General features: G+C 42.8%; 1 protein-coding gene across 7 annotated transcripts in view; it reads left to right on the top strand.

Annotated features, from left to right (window-relative positions):
* AKAP13 (A-kinase anchoring protein 13) overlaps window positions 1-21621 on the top strand; it is a 334433-nt gene that overhangs the window by 105661 nt on the left and 207151 nt on the right. For all 7 annotated transcript variants that reach the window (XM_042941070.1, XM_042941069.1, XM_042941066.1 and 4 more), the window contains exon 3: window positions 20056-20203. In XM_042941070.1, coding sequence (XP_042797004.1) covers window positions 20056-20203 — 148 coding nt within the window. The remainder of the gene's footprint in view (window positions 1-20055; window positions 20204-21621) is intronic.

Genomic DNA, 21621 nt, shown 5'->3' with positions numbered 1-21621 from the left:
AGCCAGGAACATAAGCATCGCTAGGGATTTTTGTTGGAAATGCAGGTTTTCAGGCCCTACCCCAGACCCGCTACATCTGGATGTGTGATGATGGGGCCCAACAAGCCATTTTTTTAATAAGCCCTTCAGATTATTCCGATGCATCCCAGCGTTTAAGCATGAGCCAAGTGAACCAACAGGATAGTTTAAAAAGCCCCTTTCTTATGAATTGGGGCAGTTTGGGTAGGTTGAGGGCTTTCCGCATGGCTGACTGTTAACCCATCATCCACGATTGACTCTGAAGGCACATGGGAAATTACACGCATTAAGTAGGCTATTATTTCAGAGGGTGGATCTATGGTAGATTCCTGAGTAAATTATTGCTAGATTGTTAACTCAAAAAAATACCAAGGTGTGTAATATTGAACACAGGGCTGGTTACCTTTTAGCAGAGGTAGTAGTGATTTTCAGTTAAGGGAGTTAATGCTGCACATTGTGTGTCACAATATTTTTACATCATTTGGGTTTCCCAGGAGTTCTTCTTGTGTGGCTGTGAGTAATCAAGGCCAGATCTCTTGTAGGTAGTTAGCAGAGCAGGTCAGGATGCAAATGGAACTGGTCAGAGTGCCTGGGTTTGGGAATGAGGTGTGGACAGGCTTCCGCACCTGAATTTTGGGCAGCATAAATAAAAACTGTTTTGAAGTCAGCCTTTGGGAGTTGAAAACCCCCCAGCTGTGGAGCCCAGGCCGAGTCGGTGATGCTTCAGGTAAACCCCTTCCATTCCGTGTGCTGGCCTCCAGCCATGCGGAAACAAGTTTTGCATCTCTCCTCTTTGCAGCACAGCAGACCCTCCCGGTCACTCCTGACGCACACGAGGGAAAGGGTTTGTCTTTCAGGATTCGTTCCCTTTGGCTTGTCTCTATGGAGCCCTTCCTGAACTCTCACCCTCCTGAGTATCTGCCACTCCTGCTTGTGCCCCCTGCTCCTCTGTCCACACGTTCTAAAAGACCCCTCAAACACTTGAAGCGGACGTGCTTTTGTTTACACGGCCCTTTCTCCTTCGCTGTGTGCACCTTGCGGGCAGAGACTGCACTTAAATTGTTTTTATGCTCTCGTTTTAACTTTAGCTTCTGTCATGGTACCTTGCACGTTACAAGTTCTCCGAGTCTTTGGTTACATAGAATTGAAGCTGTTTGGGAGAGAACTTTGCCCTCTGCGTGGATGGTTATAAATGTCTCACTAGCCAAAGATGAGATTTCTGGGGGTCAGATTCACGACCTCAGTAGGAAGGCCACTGCAGATCATTAGCCAGAAGGTAAAACCACACAGGTGGCTTTGTGACCTGGGACCAGTGACAGAGGCAGCATTTTACTTTGACTTTGACCCCGGAGATGGGAACTTGGTACTGACAGTTGGTGAAAAATTGAATTTCGGCCCACATGGTTTGATACTTGCATGCTGTGTATGGGCTATTATTGGAACTCTCTTGTTTGCCTCTTTCTCTCCTGATCTCATTCTGTTGGCCTGACAGACCTGTGAATTAGGAGAATTATTTTACAGATGGGGAACTGAGGCAGCAAGATTGATATTTTAAAGGTCTAGTCTATTCATTATAAGACTAAAGATTTTCATTGCTGTCTTTGGAATTTGCTCTGCCATCTGAGACGAGACTGTTAGGTAGATTTACAAAGCCAGCCCCCTGCATCTGTAGCTCAGAAATCCATAAATAGCTCCAACCAAATAGAACAGTAGGAATGTATTTGTATCAACAGGGATGTAGAAACTCCATTCTCCTGGAAGGGATGCTAATTTTTTGATTGATTAACGGACCGATGATACGCCTCTTTATTCCTTTTTCTCAGGACTACACCTTTCTCCTCCACAGATTCTGATTTCTTTGATGTGGAGATTGTAACTCAGGGTCTTTATCCTTGAGTACAGAGAATGCCATCTGTACTCTGGTGGGGGAGGGGTTTGTTTGTTTGTTTGCTTGTTTACTCCTTTTTAAACTTGGAAAGAGCGGTTGGCGTCGTGCATCCTTGGAGCCCCTCACAGAGCTCTGTGTTCGGATTATCTGCTGACCCCGGGTTGATACACCGAGCATCTGGCAGCCGTGGTGGAATTCTCAGCTGTCTCTCTTTGTTATGTCCACAGAAGGAAATGTGAGTTTTATCTTACTCCTAAGGCATTGGTACATTCCTTTTTTGGTCCATGAGAGCCAGCAATCTGATTGTGGGCTTATTTTCTACCATTCCTGTCATCTTCTTGACCTAGTTAGAGGCCAGGGGTGATCTTGACCTACCCACGTGACTGTGAATTCCTTCTTGGTCACCTCCTGCATTCTGGAACATTCTACTCTTGAGTCAAGTTGATTAGGTTTTGCCAACACTGCCTAGTTCATCCTGTCTTGTGTAGTTCTGGGGTTCCAGGCGGCATGCTATTAAGAAGCTACTACTATGGGTATTTCTCTTGGTGAATATCTTTCCTCCACAAATCTTCCATTTTCCAGATTTCCGTGAAATTGGTTATTTTAATGTTGGCACATCTGCGGGCATGGTTGTATGTTGTTCATGTCTGACTAAGTCTCAGAATTAGAAGTAGGTCTTCTTGACTGTTTTGACTGTGAGGCAAAAATAGGGGTTTTAAGAAGTGGTGCACTGGGCTGCTGGCCCCAGGCTTCCTGTCGACTTGGGGGTGTGGTGGTTCTGTATGCAGCAGAGGGTGGCAGAAATGCACGTCGTGTTAAAGTGGTAATCGTTAAGCCTCCGTTTATTGAACACCTTTTAGTACTTAGTCACTGTGCTCTATCTCCTGCATCTGTTTTCTCCTTTCCTCACCCTGACAGCCCCATTAGTATCGTTTTCTGTGTTTTAGAGAGGAGGCAGCAGGGCTGGAGAACTTCATTCACTTGCTGAGGTCATGCGGCTAGCCAGTGATCGAGCCGGAGTTTCTCCCAGGCCTTTCTCGCTTCAGGAGCCTGGGCTCCCGGTGTCATTACATTGCTGCTGTGTGTCTGCTGTTCTCCTGCCTGGTGTGGGAAGTGCGCTGTTGCCCAGGGCTTGTAAAATAAGGGTGTTGATGGATTGTGGAAGAAAGAATGAGACACTGAAAAGTGGAATTAGTTGGGAAGAAGGGGAACCATTTAGGGGCAGACAGGAGACCTGTGATAATTGCTCTGGGTGAGTGTAGTGCAGGGGCCTCCTGGTTCTAACACTTGCGTGTGCATGGGAATCACCCGTGGCTTCATGAACACACAGATGGGGCCGCGGCCCCAGAGCTTCTGATGTGCCAGGTTGGGGCAGGGCTGAACACTTGCATTTTTGTCAGTTTCTGGGTGGTGCTTACTGGTCCTGGGGCAACACTTTGAGCGTCCTCAGAGAGAGAAGTGATTCTTTTTGGAGTCCAGAGGATGTGGGTTTAAATTCCTGCTCCAGTACTAACCAGCTGGGAGAGCCTTGGCTCCTTCATCTGTAAAATTCAGCAGGGTTTTGTGGGGATTGAATATGATGTTTAACATGGCACTTTAAAAAATTTAAATTCCACTGTAGTTAACATACAGTATACAGTATAGTGATTCTCACAGTTTCGTCCATGCGTCACCCAGTGCTCATCGTGACGAGTGCGTACCTGGCACTTTTCGAATCCTTTTGCTGAGTACCAGCTACTTTGAGATATACTTCACATGTATCGTTCACTCTTTACCAGTTCAATATTGTCCCCATGTGTAAAGCTCTTAGCACATGTAGATACTCAGATGACATTTCCACCCTACCTTGTCCGTATTTAAGAAGGCTGGGAAATGGGTAAGGCACCTTCGATAGATTTTCATAAACGTTATTTGTTCCTTTTTAAAATTTTGACGCTTTAAAAGGAAAACTTTTTTAGGGGCGCCTCGGTGGCTCAGTCGATTAAGCATCCGACTTCGGCTCAGCTCATGATTTCGTGGTTCGTGGGTTCGAGCCCTGCATCGGGCTCTGTGCTGACAGCTCGGAGCCTGGGGCCTGCTTCGGATTCTGTGTCTCCCTCTCCCTCTGCTCCTCCTGCACTCACGCTCTGCCTCTCTCTCAAAAATAAACATTAAAAAAATTTTTTTTAAAGGAAAACTTTTAAAAAAAACTGGATGTTTATGTGAATCTTACCCAGCAGTGCTGGACAAGAAAAATGTTACTATCATCTGAAATGATGATGTTTTTTTTCTTATTATCTTTATGGCTTTTAAATACAGTAGACTTATCAGTTAGAAAGCTTAACCAGCTTTGGGGCGCCTGGGCAGTTCAGTCAGTTAAGCATCTGACTTCAGCTTAGGTCATGGTCTCGCAGTTCGTGAGTTTGAGCCCTCCTTCGGGCTCTGTGCTTGACAGCTCAGAGCCCAGACTGTTTCGGATCCTGTGTCTCCCTGTCTCTCTGTGCCTCCCCCACTTGTGCTTTGTCTCTGTCTCTCTGCCTCTCTCTCTATCTATCTCTCTGTCTCTCTCTCTCTCAAAAAAAAAACCACGTTAAAAAATAAAAAAAAAAGCTTAACCAGCTTTAAGAAATCTTTATAATTTACCTTTAAAACTAATCAAATGTTTTACTCTTTCTATATTCCCTTATTACTGCTTTTTCTCAGAGGGCTTTTTATAAAGCCAATTTTGCCATCTAGTTAAAATTCTTCACCCATAATTAAATAAAACCAAAAAATAGTAAAATCTATTACTGTATTTGGCTTTCTTTGAAAAAGAATCTTTCAACCAGCAGTGGTTGTAAAGAAGAGTAAAGACATGGAGATTCTGAAGTGTTGGGGGTGTTTTTATCGGGAATGAATGGGAACATTTATTTTGTGCCCGCTGTATGCTAGATACTTAGCATACCTTCTTCAGATACCAGCACGCACTTTATGTAGTTGTTGAGGGTGTTAAATGGTAACCTGCTCAGCGGAAGACCTGAAAACAGCACTGGCATACGGTCAGCACTTGAGGAAAGAGGTGTTACTGTTGTTTCATGCAGATATGTGAATATAGTAGACACAGTCTCACCCTCATGGAGTTTACAATCTAGCAGTTTCCAAAAAGGGTCTGAGGTAGTCCCTACAAGCATCACAAAGCTAGTAACAAGTGAAGCAGGTCTTCCTTGTCCTGGGATTGCAAAGCCTGTGGTCTTACCTCCCAAAGCAGTGCCTCCCATTCTGTACCGGAAGCTTCCCTTCTCAGTCTTGATGTAATAGATAGCGTCCCACTTGCCAACTTTGAATCTCTCTCCATTGGTCTTTGTGGTTTGTTGTATGCTGGGTTAGGAATGAGATGGGGCCAGGTGTGGTTGAACTTGACCGCCTGGGTTCCCCTCCCTAGGCATTGCCCACGCACATGCCCATTGCCCACACAGGGCAGGCTCAGGGAGTTGGAGGAAGTCTCGATCTGCATGCAGTGGGTGAGGCGTGCTGTGTTAGGTCAGGTGAGGAAGCCTTTCACCTGAGGAAGGAGACCAGGTATCCACCCGGGAAAGAAAGTCACTGTCTTTCTTTTTTCATGCTTTACTGCAATCATCTTACTGTCGTCGTCAGGTGACGGGAGGCTAGGCAGGTAAAGGGAGCCCCGTGGCCAAGTGGAAAGACTTGGGACGTACACACCTTGGTGTGTTCTGGTGTGAGTGTGTGAGGACAGAAGTCGAGCTGGTAGATTGAAGTTGACAGAATGCTCCTCCCCACTTCAGCCTGCTCTGGGGGAGTGAGGGAGGAATAGGGAGCCAGAGAGACTGACTTATCTAATCCTCTCCGTTCAGTTCTTTCAATAGATTCCCATCAAGAATTAATAAAAATCCTTACGTTCTCTCATTTTATCCAAATATCTGTTCGTCAGCAAAGAGGAGACTGTCTCTTTAAGTGTTGGTGTGATTATTGTAGCTGTTCCAGAGAGTTGTGAAACATTTGTGGGAGGGAGAGGGGTGTGTGTGTGTGTGTGTGTGTGTGTGTGTGTGTGTGTGTGTTTTGTAAGCCACCAGCCAACACCCTCTGACCAATTTAGTTTTGCCTAATGAGAATGGTCTGAGAGGCAGGGTTGAGCACTGAAACGAAAAGCTCATATACTCCGAGTTTTCAAAAACTCTCTTTGTTTTAAGGAACCCTTGCCATTAAGGAGACTATATATATTCAGTGATTTTCAGACTTTTTTTGTAATTTGATTTCTTTTCCAGCTGAAGTTTCAAGATTCTTCCCCATTGGTGAGAAGAGTCTGTAACAAACTCCTGTGTACAGGGAACTCAGCAGGGTTATTGAGCGCCACCTGCTGGTTTTGGTTTAATGGACCAAAAAGGCGGTGCTTGGAAGGAAACCTTTAAGAATTTGTGTATAATCTTAGTGTTGCAAAATTATGAGGCTGGAAGACATATGGGTTTTGATTATTATTATTAGTAGTACTTAAAATGATAGTTTTGTGTTTGCATTGGGAAGGGGGATGCTTCTGGCTGGAATATACACGTGTGATTAAGAACGAAGAAAGCAGGTTATAGGGATTTCACTGACCTCTGTCTTCATCTGGCAAAAGGTTAGCCTGGTTGAAACAAAAATTAAGTTTAAATGTCCAATAAAATTGTTAAGTATTTTCTAGCCTTGAAATCAGCCAGAGTCTCCGTGTATATGGAATGAATTTAGTTTATGCCAAAAGTCATTACATTTCTCAGTGGATTTCTGTTATGTTACTTGAGGTACTTTGAGGCGCCTTTTAAGGAAAGCTTTATAAACAGACAGCTTTGCTGTCCAGTCTGGCACATGGGCTGTCTTCTGAGGAGAATGGAGAGTATCTGAATACTTTTCCACTTAAGAGACAGATAAGGGTAAAGCCCCTTGGTTAAATAAATAGGCATGATGCTACTATATTCTCTTCTTGTCACTGGTCCTTTTGAGCTTTAGTTCTATGCTCAGTAATTTTTTTTTTTGCCTTATTTTTATTTTTATTTTTATTTTTTTTTAGAGGGAGCACAAGCAGGGGCAGAGGGGAGTGGGGGAGAGAGAGAGGGAGAATATCTCAAGCTGGTTCAGTGTTCACATGGAGCCAAACACAGGGCTCGATCCCATGACTCTGGGATCGTGACCTGAGCCGAATTTAAGAGTCAGATGCTCAACCCACTGAGGTGCCCCTTGTTTGTTTTATTTTTAAAAGACGTTTCAAGAACCACTGACCTAAAAAGTTGGCATAGCGAGATCATTAGATTTTAGTTCTTTTAATTTCTCGTCCAGGTGTCTTAAGTGTTGAAATGAATTGAAGAGAGGTGGATTGTTTACAGGAAGAGAATCCAGTTAGGAATTCATTTATTCATTATTTCATCCAACATTTACTGAGCACTTAAAGCAGGCATTTACACTTTTAGGCAGTGATGTTGCATTGAAGAAAACAAATATGCTCTCTGGCCTCATGAAGCTTGTATAATACTTGGGAGGAAAGGGAGGAATCAGGGAAATATGTAAATACATGTGTACTCTTAGAATTTATATGATTACATACACGTGTGTGTGTGTGTATATATATAAATACACATTGTACATATATATAAATAAATGTATGTGTCAGATAGTAAAAAGTGCTGTGAGGAAAAAGGCATCATAAATCAAGAGAGCTGCAGCAGAGGAGTTCATATTTCTCTACGATGGTTGGGGATGGAAGACATTACTGGTGACACTTGAAGAATAATGAGTAATGCTGTATACAAGATTTTTGTGATTACCTTACTTGATCTTCCAACCACGTATAGAAAAGTACATGGAGCAGATAACGTTGTTAACCTTCCATGGTTCTCCTTGGACTAGAGTATCAAAGCCGAAATCCTTTGCCTCTCCTTATGTCCTGTCTCCTGCTTGTGTGTTCCCTGTGCAGAAACGATGGCACATCACTCCTCAGATGGGCCATGTTGGTTCAAAGCTTGTAGGAATTGGCTAGGCAGACCAAGGGTAAAGTCACTCCAAGGAGAGGGAACTGTAGGGATTCTTTTAACACGCAAATCAAGATGATTTCCCTCTTTTCAAAACCTTCCAGTGGCCCAGCATCACACTGAGATCCAGACCAACATCCTCTCCCCTCCAGTGTTTATTCACTTGCTCCCGCAGACTGGCCTTCTTTGCTGTTCCTTGTACGTGTCAGGTTGATACTTGCCTGGCACTGGTCATTCTCTTGGCCTTGAACACTTGGAACTTGCCTCTTCTTTCAGGTTCGCACTCAGATAGGACTTCCTGTGGTAGCCTTCCCTGATGACCTTATCCGAAATACCCTTTCGCCCCTCCTTCAGACCCTCCTGTTCTTTGTAATAGAACTTACCCCTGATGTTGCTTTTTATAATTGGATCTTCTTACCTGCAGCATAAACTCTAGGAGGCCAGCAGCCTTGTCTATTTCAGTTTAATCCATAGTTCTTAAGACTGCTTGACAGTGTTTGACGATCAGTAAATATTGTGATGAATGAATTCATTTTGCTGACAAACAGATTGAACTTCCAAGTGGTTATTTATGAGCTTCCAAGTGGTTATTTATCAGGTCTGTAACTATTACGCAACTGATTCTGTTCTTATTCCTGAGCCCGTGTCTTTTCTACTTCACGATCCCGTGGCACATACTGTTAGAGTAGCATGGTTCACTTAAAGAAATGGAGGGCACTCAGTAAAACTGAAGGTGTGCACATGTGCAGGTGCGTGAGCCCACGCTCCTGCCCCCCCCCCCCCCCCATTTTGTAATGATGCCAGTTGCCCAGAAAACCTTAGCTATTCTGAAACCATACTAGCTACTTTGAACGGATATTAAAAAAAAACATTAAAGTTGCACTGCCCTGCCCAATGAAGAGGGGTTTGGGATTTTTTTTTTCTTCTGGTAGGACTTCTATTTTCTAGCTGGATGGTGACATCATACATTTATGTTAGTTCTTGTCTTAATGATTCTTGGGGTGCTGCTTTGCCATAACTCTGCCTTAGAAATCTGCCTTTTATTTGCCTAGAATGCTGGTAAATTAAGCAGCACAAATGTAACCCCTGTGTCCTACAGTCGAAGTTTGTGATGTTCCCCTCTGGAGTAGATCTCTGTGTACAGAAGGCCACAGAATGGCACTTCGGGGTGCTCCCAGAGATGGAAGTACAGAAGTTTGATATTTCTTTGAGGTTTGCCAGTATATGATATTTTGTTGGCTTCATTATATTTAGTGTTGAGAAACTCTCAAATCTGACAGATGTTTCCAGAATGATTTTGGATTCAGCGTGTAGCCTCTTTTACTCCTCCCTCACGTCAGCCCTGTCCACTCATTACAACTATCATCTCTTTCAAACAGAACGTGACAAAGGCAGGAGAGGATTTTCCAGTGGCCTGTGTTTGACATGGGCTGGTGGGAAGCCTCCCTCCCCTGACCTGCTGAGCGGGGCGTCCTGGGCCGCCGCTGATGACCGCAGCACCTTATCCTTGGGTTTCCCACACTGCTGTTGATACAGCTTCAGCCTTTGCTTTTTGGGCTTCTTACTCCGTGAAAGCACTCTGAGCCCCAAGGGGCAAGATCTGTCTTGTCTCAGTACCTTCCATGTCTTCCGTAGGTGTCACCAAGCGCCCAGCCAGTGTTCAGTTGACTGAAGGAAGGCATAAGCAAAGCAAGCTTAGCAATTTGCTTATTTATAACATTTTAAGTTTTGTGTTTTAGAAGGATGAAATGTTTTTGGTTCAACCGAACAAACATTGACTGAGCACCTGTATATCAAGATACTGAATGTGCAAAGGTGAACTGGGTACCAGTTTCTTTTCCACCTCCGGTTGTAAATGGCGTAGCTCTCAGAAGGCATGTTCCTGCTGGAGATGACCCGTGTTGAGCTTGGAGCAGCATTGGGCATACCCGTGTCTCCATAGCAGCTTTCCTGATCACACCCGTCAAAGGAGAGTTTGGGTACCCATCTCCTCTGCCCCTAGATGCCAGTTATAGCACTTAACCACAGGGCATCCTGTCCGCGTGTATGTCTCTCTAGGCTCCTGGAGGGCAGGCACCAGGAAGTTTTCGTAATTCCAGTACCTGGTGGGTAGCAGACACAAAATATATTAAACAGAAGGCACTGTGTGCTTGTTCAGCATGAACAGATGAATGACAAGGCAGTGGTGATGAGGACAGAGCAGAAGGAAGGGCAACGTACAGATTCATGTTCATTATGTTTCTGCTGATTCACTTACCTACCTGATGGACTGGAATAGAAATTTTATACTAGCAGTAAAAAAAATAATGAAATAAAGTAAAATAAGCTAAAGGGAATTTCAAACATTTAAGGCTCATTTACATATCAACGTTAATGTTTAACATTCATATTTTCAAATATTCATATTTCAGAAACAATCCCAATACTAATGGATAATAGTCCTTTGTATATTTGATGGCAATAAGTTACTTGAAAGTTCGTGAACGATCATTAACTCAGTGTAGCTTTCTACCAGATTAGTACAGATTAACAGTTGTATTTTGCCTCAAAGGCTTTTGCAGTTACTGAGGGTATTATTAACAAGAAGCTGGTTAACACAGAGAGAAACCTGAAATATTTTTAGCTGGTGGGAAACGAACTGTATCATGACTCTAGGAAGTGATATTTATTTTAGTTTAGCAAATGAGCTCTCTGGAAGACCCGGGAAAATACATGTCTTGAGGTTTTCCCTGCAGAGGCTCAGTTGTGGCTGCCGTTAACAAGAGTAGCATGGTAAGTCTCCTCCTCTTTCTTGGTGGCCCTTGAACTTGGGTTCCTCTGGGGTTCAGAGGATCCTGTCTCTGGGTTTGAGGCACAGGACTAGGTAGATGAAAATGGTATGTTGTGCAGAGGCTCGTTAACACAAGGGTCTAGACCTTGGCTCTCTGTCACCTGGGGTTCTCGCCTGGGCTCAAGGCTCTTTAACTGGGTGCAGGACCTGAGAGTCTGGCTCACCAGCCCAGACCTCTTCCTTCCGCCCGACCTGCCGACCACCTGCTGGATGTATGCTGTCTGCTTTCCATCCCGCTGAATTGTGAAACTTGACATTTACAGCTTATCGCCCTCTTTTTCACTCATTCCCCTAGCCCCCCCTCAATTTTTCCTCGTGAGATACCCCTTTTCATGTCCACTCTCTTCCTATCTTTGTGCAGCCCCCAGTCAGCTACCATATTTCATCAAATTATTTTCAACAGAATGCTTTTCTCATATGTATTTCTTTTCAAATCATCTTACTGCCATAGCAGTTTAAACTTTTTTTTGCTTCCTTAAACCATGTTTTTGTAATGTTTTCCACACATATGGTTTCCTTGCCTCTGTTCTCTTTTTTCCTTCTTTAGGATACTGCTGCAGATACAACCTTTCTAGAACGTTCGCTGCCGTTAACATGTCACCCTTCACCCCTCTCCCCGCAGTTTTCTTTCCGTACATACCGCACAAGGCTCTATTTTGCCTTCTTGCCTACACAGGTCCAAGTGTGAATCACTTGGCTTGCCATTGATATTCTGTGTGAGCTGATCTCTGCCACATTTATTCATATGGGTATGCCAAAAGTTCCTGTTGCTAGGTAAGCACTGTGAGAACTGTACGCAGGGACACAGTTCTTGCTGTCCACAAGCTTCATCTAATGAGAAATATATACAGTTGACCCTTGACTTGCACGGACCCACGTGTATGTAGATTTTTTTCTCCAGTAAGCCCATTGGAAAAGTTTTCAGAGATTTGCTATAATTTGAAACAGCTCACAGATGAACCATGTAGCCCAGAAATATTGAAACATTAAGAAGTTGCGTGTGTCATGAATGCATAAAATATTTGTAGATCCTAGTCTATTTTATGGTTTACCACCATAACATACACAGATCTACTGTAAACAGTTAAAATTTATCCAAATGTAGGTTTGCAAACACTTGGAGACCATACCTGGTGTCACTTGAAGTTCAGAGAAATGTAAACAGACACAAAATGCAGTGTTAAATAATAATGAAATTAATCATCCTGCAGTTTCATAGCCACCCCTTAGTGCTGTCCCAGTGAGCGCAGTGAGCTTGAATGTTGCCAGTATCTGCTTCCACCCCCACCTGAGGCTTATCATCTCCACGTGAGCGGTTGGTCTCTCCAGGAAATTGCATATGGCAGTAAAAAGTGATCTCTGGGCGTTCTCACTTATTAGTACTTGAGTTTTGGGGAGTTCAAAGTCGTATGTGGATTTTTGTCTGTGGCAGGGGAGGGTGTCAGTGCTCTCAACCCTGAGATTGTCCAAGGGTCAGCTAATCACAGGGAGGTTAGATCATTGCTTTTGGTTGTCATGTCTCTTACCTTCTTTAGCCTGGAACATGGCCGCAACCTTTCGTGATCTTTTATGGCATTGACGGTGTTGAAGAATACAGTAATCCCTTCCTTTCTTCAAAAGCATGTTTCTTATTTTTATTTATCTGATGTTTCCTTGCGGCTAGATGCATTCTTGGTCAGAGCACTACATAGGTCACATTGTGTCCTTCTCAGAGCATCACACATGGAGGCACATGTGTTCATCTGTCTTTATTGGGATGTTTATTTTGATCACCTGGTCAAAGTATTGGTGAATTTCTTCACTGAATAAATACCATGTTTTTTCTCCCTTTAATAAAAAGCAGTTTGTGGGGAGACACATTTAAGACAACGTAAATGTCTTTTTCTTCCTTGGACTTTCTCCCCAGATTGATAATTGATCATTTTTTCTAGAATCACTTTTTACTGTTATGGTTGCAAAGGGCTTACCCCTTTGCACTGTGGCACCCCCCTCTCTACCAGTGAGGCTTCATCATTCTGTCATACTCCGGAATTCTCCCTTCTCCTCTGTTTAATTCATTTATATGGTATTCTTATAGACTCATGACTTCCTGTTTTTTAATTATTTATAGTTTGTTACTGTTTTTAATTGTTTTGGTCTTCAGATTGTCCCAGATTTGGCCAAGGAAGCCACTTCAGTGTGCAACATGTCACCATCTTTTTTTTTTTTTCTTTATTGAACACTTCCTTATTTTCTGTCAAACACAAGATGTTCCAGGCTCATCGTGTCCGTACCCTGATCCTAGGTCTGGAAACACCGCTTTTTTTGAGTGGCCCTGGTTCCTTTAATGGAGAATGGTGTTTAGTGACCAAGAGCTGAGCGTTAGGTATGCTCACTGTTCCTGGGTGTCCTTCTGTTGTGTGAGCCTTTAATGAAATTGGAAACCAGCTGCCCTGATTTTCCAAGGGAGAGACTTTCTTTTCAGACTAGGGAGAAACTATAGCTGACTGTCAGTCTTTGGTTGCTTTAGGAAATGATTGGGCAAAGGGGTCTGTCAATTGCCTATATTCTTGTATTTATTTTTTTTTAATTTTTTTTTTAATGTTTATTTATTTTTGAGACAGAGAGAGACAGAGCATGAACGGGGGAGGGTCAGAGAGAGAGGGAGACGCAGAATCTGAAACAGGCTCCAGGCTCTGAGCGGTCAGCACAGAGCCCGACGCGGGGCTCGAACTCACGGACCGCGAGATCATGACCTGAGCCGAAGTGGGCTGCTTAACCGACTGAGCCACCCAGGCGCCCCTATTCTTGTATTTAAAGGAGAGAATGAAGCTCATTGCATGAATGCAAAGAAGTGTCTGAATTGTATAAGGACTCACTTTGGAATTACTGTTTCAATACTATAATCACAGACACCTCATGGAAAGATAATACTTTGGACTAATGCTCAACCTTTACTTTGTATGACTTACCTCCTTTGTTTCACTTTCCCCTGTGAACATCAGGGAGAAGCCTTGTCATTTTGGCAAACTGGGAAATTGATTTGGGAAGGCCTGTAAACTTCTTGAAGATTCTTGAATGAGGGGCGCCTGGGTGGGTCAGTCGGTTAAGCGTCCAACTTCGGCTCAGGTCATGAACTCGCGGTTTGTGGGTTCGAGTCCCATGTCGGGCTCTGTGCTATCAGCTGTGCTGATAGGACAGAGCCTGGAGCCTGCTTTGGATTCTGTATCTCCCTGTCTCTCTGCCCCTCCCCCACTTCTCTCTCTCTCAAAGATGAACATTAAAAAAAAATTAAAAAAAAAAAGATTCTTGAATGAAAGGCCGTTATTATTAACAATTTCATAATTCTGGAACCCTGCAAGAATATCTTTACTAAATATATATGTCTGCAGTATGTAAAAAAAACCAAAAAACCAGTCTCAGGAACGTAATTTAATTTTTGTACCCCTTTAACTTTGAGTATTTGATTACATATAAGTTTTTTGAGAAGTGTTTTTTTTGGAAATCTTGTATTTTGAAGAATTTTAAATTTACATAGAAATTGTTAAGTATAGTACAGAGAAATCCCATTTACATTAAACCCGGATTCAATGTAACATCCTGCCTTATTTGCTTAATCATTGTCTGTCTTTTTTTTAAAGTAAGTTGCAGACATCATGCTCTTTTAGCCCAGATACTTCATTGTGTATTTCTTAAGAACAAGGATATTGCTCTTACATAACCACAGCACAATTAGCAAAACCAGGCCCTTTAATGCTGGTACAATGTTAAACCTGTAAGCCTTCCTCAGATGTTGCCAGTTGTCCCAATAATGCCCTTCATGGCAATTTACCTCTGCCTTTCAGCTGCCAACCCAGAATCCTGTGTCACATTAGTGGGCAAGTCTCTAGTCTGGAGCATTAACTCAGTCTGTCTTTGTGTTTCATTAGTGATATTTTGGAAGAGTAACTGGCCAGTTTTCTTTATAGAAGGTCCTCTTCCCTTGGGTTTGTGTGATGTCTACTGAAGACTGGGTTGAGGTTGTGCATTTTTGTTGGGGACACTGTAAGTGATGCTCTGTCCTCTGTGGGTGTCATCAGGAGTGGTGCTGGTTTCATTATTTATAACATTACCTTTTTTGCTGACTTGATTCAGGTGATATCCACCAGGTATCTCGTTTTCCTTTTGTAATTTATAAGTGAGCAGACTATTTAAAAAATAAGGATTTTTTTTTCTTTTGAAAAGAACCCATCCGTATTTGAAAATATTGGAAAACAGAAAAGCACAAAGTACATTATGAAATTGGCTTCAACCATCCTAGATATAGGTACCTGCTAATAAAGTTTTGGTGTTTTCTTCCTTCTCAAGTGTGTTTTGAGCACCTGCTACTTCCTATTCTAGACTAAGGGGATATCACAATGAATAAAATGTGCTCTCATGGCGCTTACATTCTAGTGAATAATAATAGCTATTATTTCTTTACTTATTGAGATACTGTAGCCAGATTCTCGCACAGAGAGTCGTGACACAGACTTTTCTTTCCAGGAAGCAACTTCATTCCTGCCGGCACCGCTCAGTTGGGCTCGTACCCGAAGAACTGAGCACCAAACATCATGTGGCATAGTTTTTTATACATTGTCGATTTTTTTTGTCTCCCATATATGGTAACACACACAAACATGTAGTCTGATTAAGTGGTCTCATGTTACAGGGTCATGAGGGATGTTATCATGTATGTGCATAGCCAGGTTACCTTGAAGCCCCCCCCCCATTTTTTTTCTTTCCTTAGGGAGGGGACCCTACCACAATATAAATGACAAATAACATGGTATTCATTTTAGGTGTACAACATAATGATTTGATATATGTATAGATTACAAAACGATCATGAAAATGAGTTGAATTAATATCCACCCACACATAGTTACACATTTTTTTTTCCTGGTGATGAGAACTTTTAAGATTTACTCTCTTTGCAACTTTCAAATATACAATACAGTATAATAACTGTGGTCACATCCGTTATATGTTACGTCTGCATTACATTGATTACAATTATTATTTGTTGAACATATTATGTCCCGTGAACTGCTCTAGGTGCTTTACTTTTGTCACTTATTTAATTCGTACAACCTTATGAGGGAAGTGTGATTGTTCTCTCTTACAGCAGAGAATTTAACATATCCAAGAGGTTAAGCAGTTAGAAATTGACGTGCCATGCGGTGATTCAGCCAGAGATCATCCTCTTACCCACCATGGCATGTTAATACATTAAAAGCCAAATTTGAAAGTTAGAAAACAAATTGACTTAAGGTGGTGATAATATATTGTTAAAAAATGTTTATTTTGAGAGAGAGGGAGAGAGAAATGGGCAGAGAGGGAGGGAGGTAGAGAGAGAATCCCCAGTAGGTACCACACCCAGTGAGGAGCCTGATGCAAGGCTCCATCCCATGGCCACCAGATCACGACCTGAGAAGGTATCAACAGTCAGACCCTCAACAGCTGAGCCACCCAGGCGCCCTAGGTGGTGCTAATACTGATCTTTCGCCAGCTGAACTCGGGCACCATTGTTAGCCACGAGCTGGGATGCTTTGTACTTGGCTAGGATTTTCTCTGATAGGCAGCCCTCCACCATCCTCCTCATAAGCACTCACCCCGTTTCCCAGGCCTTGTCCATTCCCACACCGTAATCTTCTCTCTCCCATCCCTCTCCTGCTTTGCCCTTCCCTGTGCCATTTTCCTCCTGATCCAGATGCTGTCCCCAGTGAAAGGAAGGCCCCGGGCATAACTAGGATCTCGGGGGCCTGGAGAGTCTGTCAGCAAGACGATGGGTCTCCTAGGAAGAGAAAATCCTTGATCTAGAAAAGGGAGATCTGTTCTTTGAATTCCAGGTTGGAAGTCTGGGGAAAAAAACGTTTACTTATTTTTTTTAAGTTTATTTTTGAGAGAGAGTGAGTGGGGGAGGGGCAGAGAGAGAGGGAGGGAGGGAGGGGGAGAGAGAGAGAGAGAGAGAGAGAGAGAGAGAGAATGAATGAATGAGAATACCAAGCAGGCTCTGTGCTGAAAGCGGGGCTTGGACTCACGAACCGTGGGATCATGACCTGAGCCAAAGTCAAGAGTTAGACGCTTAACCGACTGAGCCACGCAGGTGCCCTTGTGTTACTTACTAATAAATATGTAAAGGTGATTATGGTACTGTTAGTACTGTATGTCTACTATATACCCGAGTTAAAGATGGGGAGAACTGAGACCGCGGCTACCATATAAAGTTCTGTTTTTCTTGGCAAATAAGTGACTGACTGGCATTTAGGACTACGGTGCCTTCATATTTGGGGGATCACCAATAGTAACAAGATGGGGCCTGGTATAGGTTGTCTTTTTCCATTAGTTCTTTTGGCATCTGTCAGCAGAAATAGTCCAGATTCAAAAAAGTGTCAGGTTCGGGAATACATTTCCCATTAATGCAGAAGCATGGAAAATACCGTTGTGAGGAGAGCACTCTGTTTCTTCGGTTTACTGGAGAAGCGGAGATGTAGAACCTCTCTTCCTGGGGCTTCACTCAAGAACGTCTTGAAAATTGCCCTCGTTAGTAAGTTCATCTGTGGTGGTTAGATGCGTGACAGACGTAGTTACCGGGTAGCCAGGTTGATCTGTCTGTTCATTCCATGGGGCTTGTCCTTCCCATGAGCAACAAAATCATGTACCGGAATATTCCTCAGGGAAGGTGTGGTTACAGCAATCATCTCAACCAGAGTTCTTTTTAGATCTGTTTTTCATCCTTACTTTTCAGGCACCATCGCACTGGCCTAATCGTGCACCTCCCGTCTGCATCACTGTAGGTGCACTGTCCCTGCAGTGAAACCGGAGCCATGTGGCCCACGGCAGAGTGACAGTGTTGACTGTCTGCTCCCGTGACTTTGAGAGGGCAGAGGGTGCTCCTCCAGGGAAGACAGGTGCTTTCGTCCCGGGTGCCTTTGGAATCTGAATTTCAGGTGGCTCTGAGGTGAATGAGGCTTCTGGGGTCCCTTCTCTTTAATATTTTGGGTAGTTTGACTTAACATTAAAAAGAAAACCATTGAAGCTATGAGAGCTTTAAAGCTTCTTTATTTTGCGAGTGAAGAAAGAGGTTGATGTTAGCCATCTCCTCTGTCCTCCATTAAAAGAAGGCCCCAGATATCACTTAATATCTTGGGCACAGAGTCTTCTAGCAAGATAGTGGGTCTCACGTGGAAATCCCTGATCTTGAGAAGGAAGATATATTCTTAGACTTCCAGGATACTTACCTAGGTGGAAAAAAAAAAAAAACAACTCAGATGTTTCGTTTTGTTTTTCTTTAAAAGTCCACAGTGTAAATAATTTAGGCTGGCAGGCCATACAGTCTCAGGGAACCGCTCAACTCTGCAGGGGCTCATTATAGTACAAAAGCGTGGCCTGGCGTAAGACTTTACCTATGGACGCTGAAATTTGAACATCAGATAATTTTCACATGTTAAAAGATTTTTTTTTTTCAACCATTTAAAAGTGTAAAAAACCTTTCTGAGCTCTTGCGCCATATAAAAACAAGCAGAGAGCTGGATTGTGCCCGCGGGCCCGCCTGTGGTCTAAAGGATGAAACTTCAGAGCTCTCATTTTTTTTTCCAGGTTATAATGGTATTTCGATACCTTGAGAAGTTTGTTCTTCTCACATGTGCTGCAGACATTTTAGCTGGTTGCGGTTTATCATGCCAACGGGTATTAAAATTTTACCAGCCTAAGCTTTTCAAACATGTTTCCAAGAAAAGGACTTAGGCATGAGTCTCCATTATAATTCTAAATAGCGACTGCAGCCAGGGATAATTCTGTTGTACCGACTGTGCTGTTGCTTGTGTTAGGGTGCTTTGGAACTTTCCAGTTCGGCATTTGTACGTAGTAAGTCACAGCTTATTTGTTGCTCATTGTGACTTCTTATGTGTTGCACTGAGCACATTTGAGCCCCTACCATGTACACAAAGCACTGGGAATAAGTGAAGAAATAGGCCTTTGAGGCTTTAGGAAATATTTTGAACTCTGTTTCCAGAATCAACCTATTGGAGCATTTCTGTTAATAGGCTTGGTCCTAAGTTTGATGTTATGATTTCTGGTTTTCGGTGTTTAATGGAACTCTACCTGCTGCTCCATTTTGCTGCCAGGCTTGGTAAATTGTGGCCACAGGGTGGCATGGTTCTCTAATAGACTTCATTGGTGTTAAAATGGAAAAGAAAAAAATACTGCAAGGCATGAGAATTCTCTCCCCTATTGTAGCCTGGCTTTCTCTAAATTGGTTTTTCCATAGTGCATTATTGTTTTTCTTTTTTTTCATAGTGCATTATTAAGATTTAGATAATACTAAACCCCAGTGCTTTAAACCTCGGTGCTTTAAAATCTTTTGTTTATGGAGACAACATGAATTGTATAATGTTTATGATTGGGAAGATGGTAATTAGGACTGTATTTTATAGATTATATTTAATGTAGACAGTAGCCTCAATTAAAAAAACTAACCTGTAAAAACTAGAAAGAATATTTGTGAATAAATGACAGAGATGTCTTCTCAGTGGTTGCAGAGTTATGGCAACGGTACTGTCAAGTTTCTGATCTGATTGCAAGGGTTTGATGGAGGGTTGGGTAAAGAAGGGTAGGGATTCCAGATGGTCAGGAAACAGATTAGTAGAAAAGTGACCGTCCCATCCATGTAGATTAAGAATATTATCGTAGGCTGAGAGCAGAATATGTTCCAAGAGTTTTCGTATATTAGCTGGAGGAAGAGAATGTATTATCTCCATTTGTATAGACAAGGAAAGTAGGGTTAGAGGATTTGAGTCAAGTCTTTGTGGGTGGAGTTTAAACCCAGACTTGCCCAGAGCCCAGACGAATGCTCTTTGCACTCGTCCAGGCAGGCTCAGTGGAGACTGTCCTTGTTGCAGAATGGGTGGATTTGGCAGCGATGTCTGGGGTGTAGAATTCAGAGTTGTTGCTCTGGGCAAGGGGCATTCTGGGCACAGGGATGTGACTGTTTAATATGCCTCCTCCATCCTCTCGGCCTTATTTTTGGATTCTTTTGGTTGGATTCCTTTCTTTTTAATACCCATTCATCAAGTAAATATCCCAAATGTTACCTTGTTAGTTTTCTCCTTTGTCTGACCACCTCCACTGAAAAGTAAGCTTTTAGGAGCACAGAGGTCTTCTTTTCAGATCATTTTGTATTCTCAGTGCCTACAATTCTTCCTGGCACACAAGTGCTCAGTGTTTATGTTTGTATAACCTTACTAGAAATGATACATTTGATTTTTCCCTAAATTTGATGTTTTGTGAAGGTAGACTCCCAGGAGGAACCTGACTAATGCAGGCTTGCTCTGTCTTTCCTTTCCTAGGGCGACTGTGTGGTTACGGTGTTGCTGGCTGAGGAGGACAAAGTTGAGGATGATGTAGTTTTTTATTTGGTATTTTCGGGTTCTACCCTCCATCACTGCACAAGTACACGGAAGGTCAGTGCTGATACGCTGGAGACCATTGCTCCTGGTAAGTACTGGGTGGAATCTTCACTGGCCTTTGCTGGTTCTCAAATACTTTTTTTTTAAAAAAACTGTTTTATTTGTTTATTTATTTGTTTGTTTTTGAGAGAGAGAGAGAGAGAGAGAGCACAAGCAGGGGAGGGGCAAGGGTGGGTGGGCACAGAGGATCCAAAGCGAGCTCCATGCTGACCAGTTGATAGCAGTCAGCCCGGTGTGGGGCTCGAACTCATGAACCTGAGATCATGACCTGAGCCAAAGTCGGATACTCAACTGACAGAGACACGCAGGCATCCCTGATTCTCCAACACTCTTATTCTGTGTTCATTAGTGTGGAGTAAGAGGAAGAACGGATCAGGGTGACAGAACTCTTTCTTGTCAGATCTTTATTTTAAATACACGTTAAGGTAAAGCATTTTGTTTATATATTGCTTATTCTACGAAAATCTGAGACTCACTAGAAATTAGCAAAATAAAATGGTGTCATAAGTTGAAAGATAAAAATTAGGATCAGCCAAAATATTAATTTATTAGAATATTGAGGTTTGGGGGAAAGTAAAACATGTGGAAGATTCAGGTTCTCACGTGGCTACCGTGCTGTGACTGCAGATTTGACGCTGAATGTCACAGGGGCAAAAGCAGAGGTAGAACGATAAGTAACATATGCCTCAGAATCTAAGAGGGACCTAAGAATCTTTCATAAAAGCCAAACTTTCCAAATTATGGTTCATGGTGGAACGAGGACCATGTTTAATCACTGTTTAACAGAATTCAAAGGGGAAAGTATTTACTCGTTAAAAATTCTTTACAAAGTCACAAAGTCCTTGCTACTTCCACCGGAAACAGCTGAAAAAAATGGCTGTCTCTTCACCTATTGCAGTACCTAAAGGTGTGCCGATGTGTGTTCCGAGATGAGCTCATTTCCTTAACTGGCCTTGTTTCACAGTTAACAATTGACCACTTTTCATCAGAATGCAAAACAGGGCACATTGAGGGGTAAACCCCTAAGAAGTGTTGACAGTTAACTTGTTCTTTAGACAATAAAGTAGACTTAGTTCTTCCTGAAATGTTTCTTTTTCCCAGTGTTTTTATATAACACTGATTCCACTGTGTTGAAATAGATGGTGTAAAAAAACTACTACTTTACCAAGGGCTTTTAATATCTAGTCTTGCCAGTACTGGATCCTGTTGCCAGTTTTTCATTGCTGTGCCATTTAATATAAATTAGCTTCATGTCTGATACCCACCAACTGCTGGAAATTATCCTACAGTTAAGAACTGAGGTTTATGACAGTTGAAAGCTGTATTTAGCTTTCTGCTTGGCAGCAGTGGTTTTCAAAAATATAGTACAGAATTTAAAGATTCTTGACAATTCCTATGAATATCTGCCCCCCCCCCCGCCCCCCCCCCCCCCCCCCCCCCCCCCCC

Source organism: Panthera leo, chromosome B3, assembly GCF_018350215.1.
Source record: "Panthera leo isolate Ple1 chromosome B3, P.leo_Ple1_pat1.1, whole genome shotgun sequence".
Taxonomy (NCBI): Eukaryota; Metazoa; Chordata; class Mammalia; order Carnivora; family Felidae; genus Panthera; species Panthera leo.
This window is presented reverse-complemented; position numbering and strand designations above follow the sequence as displayed.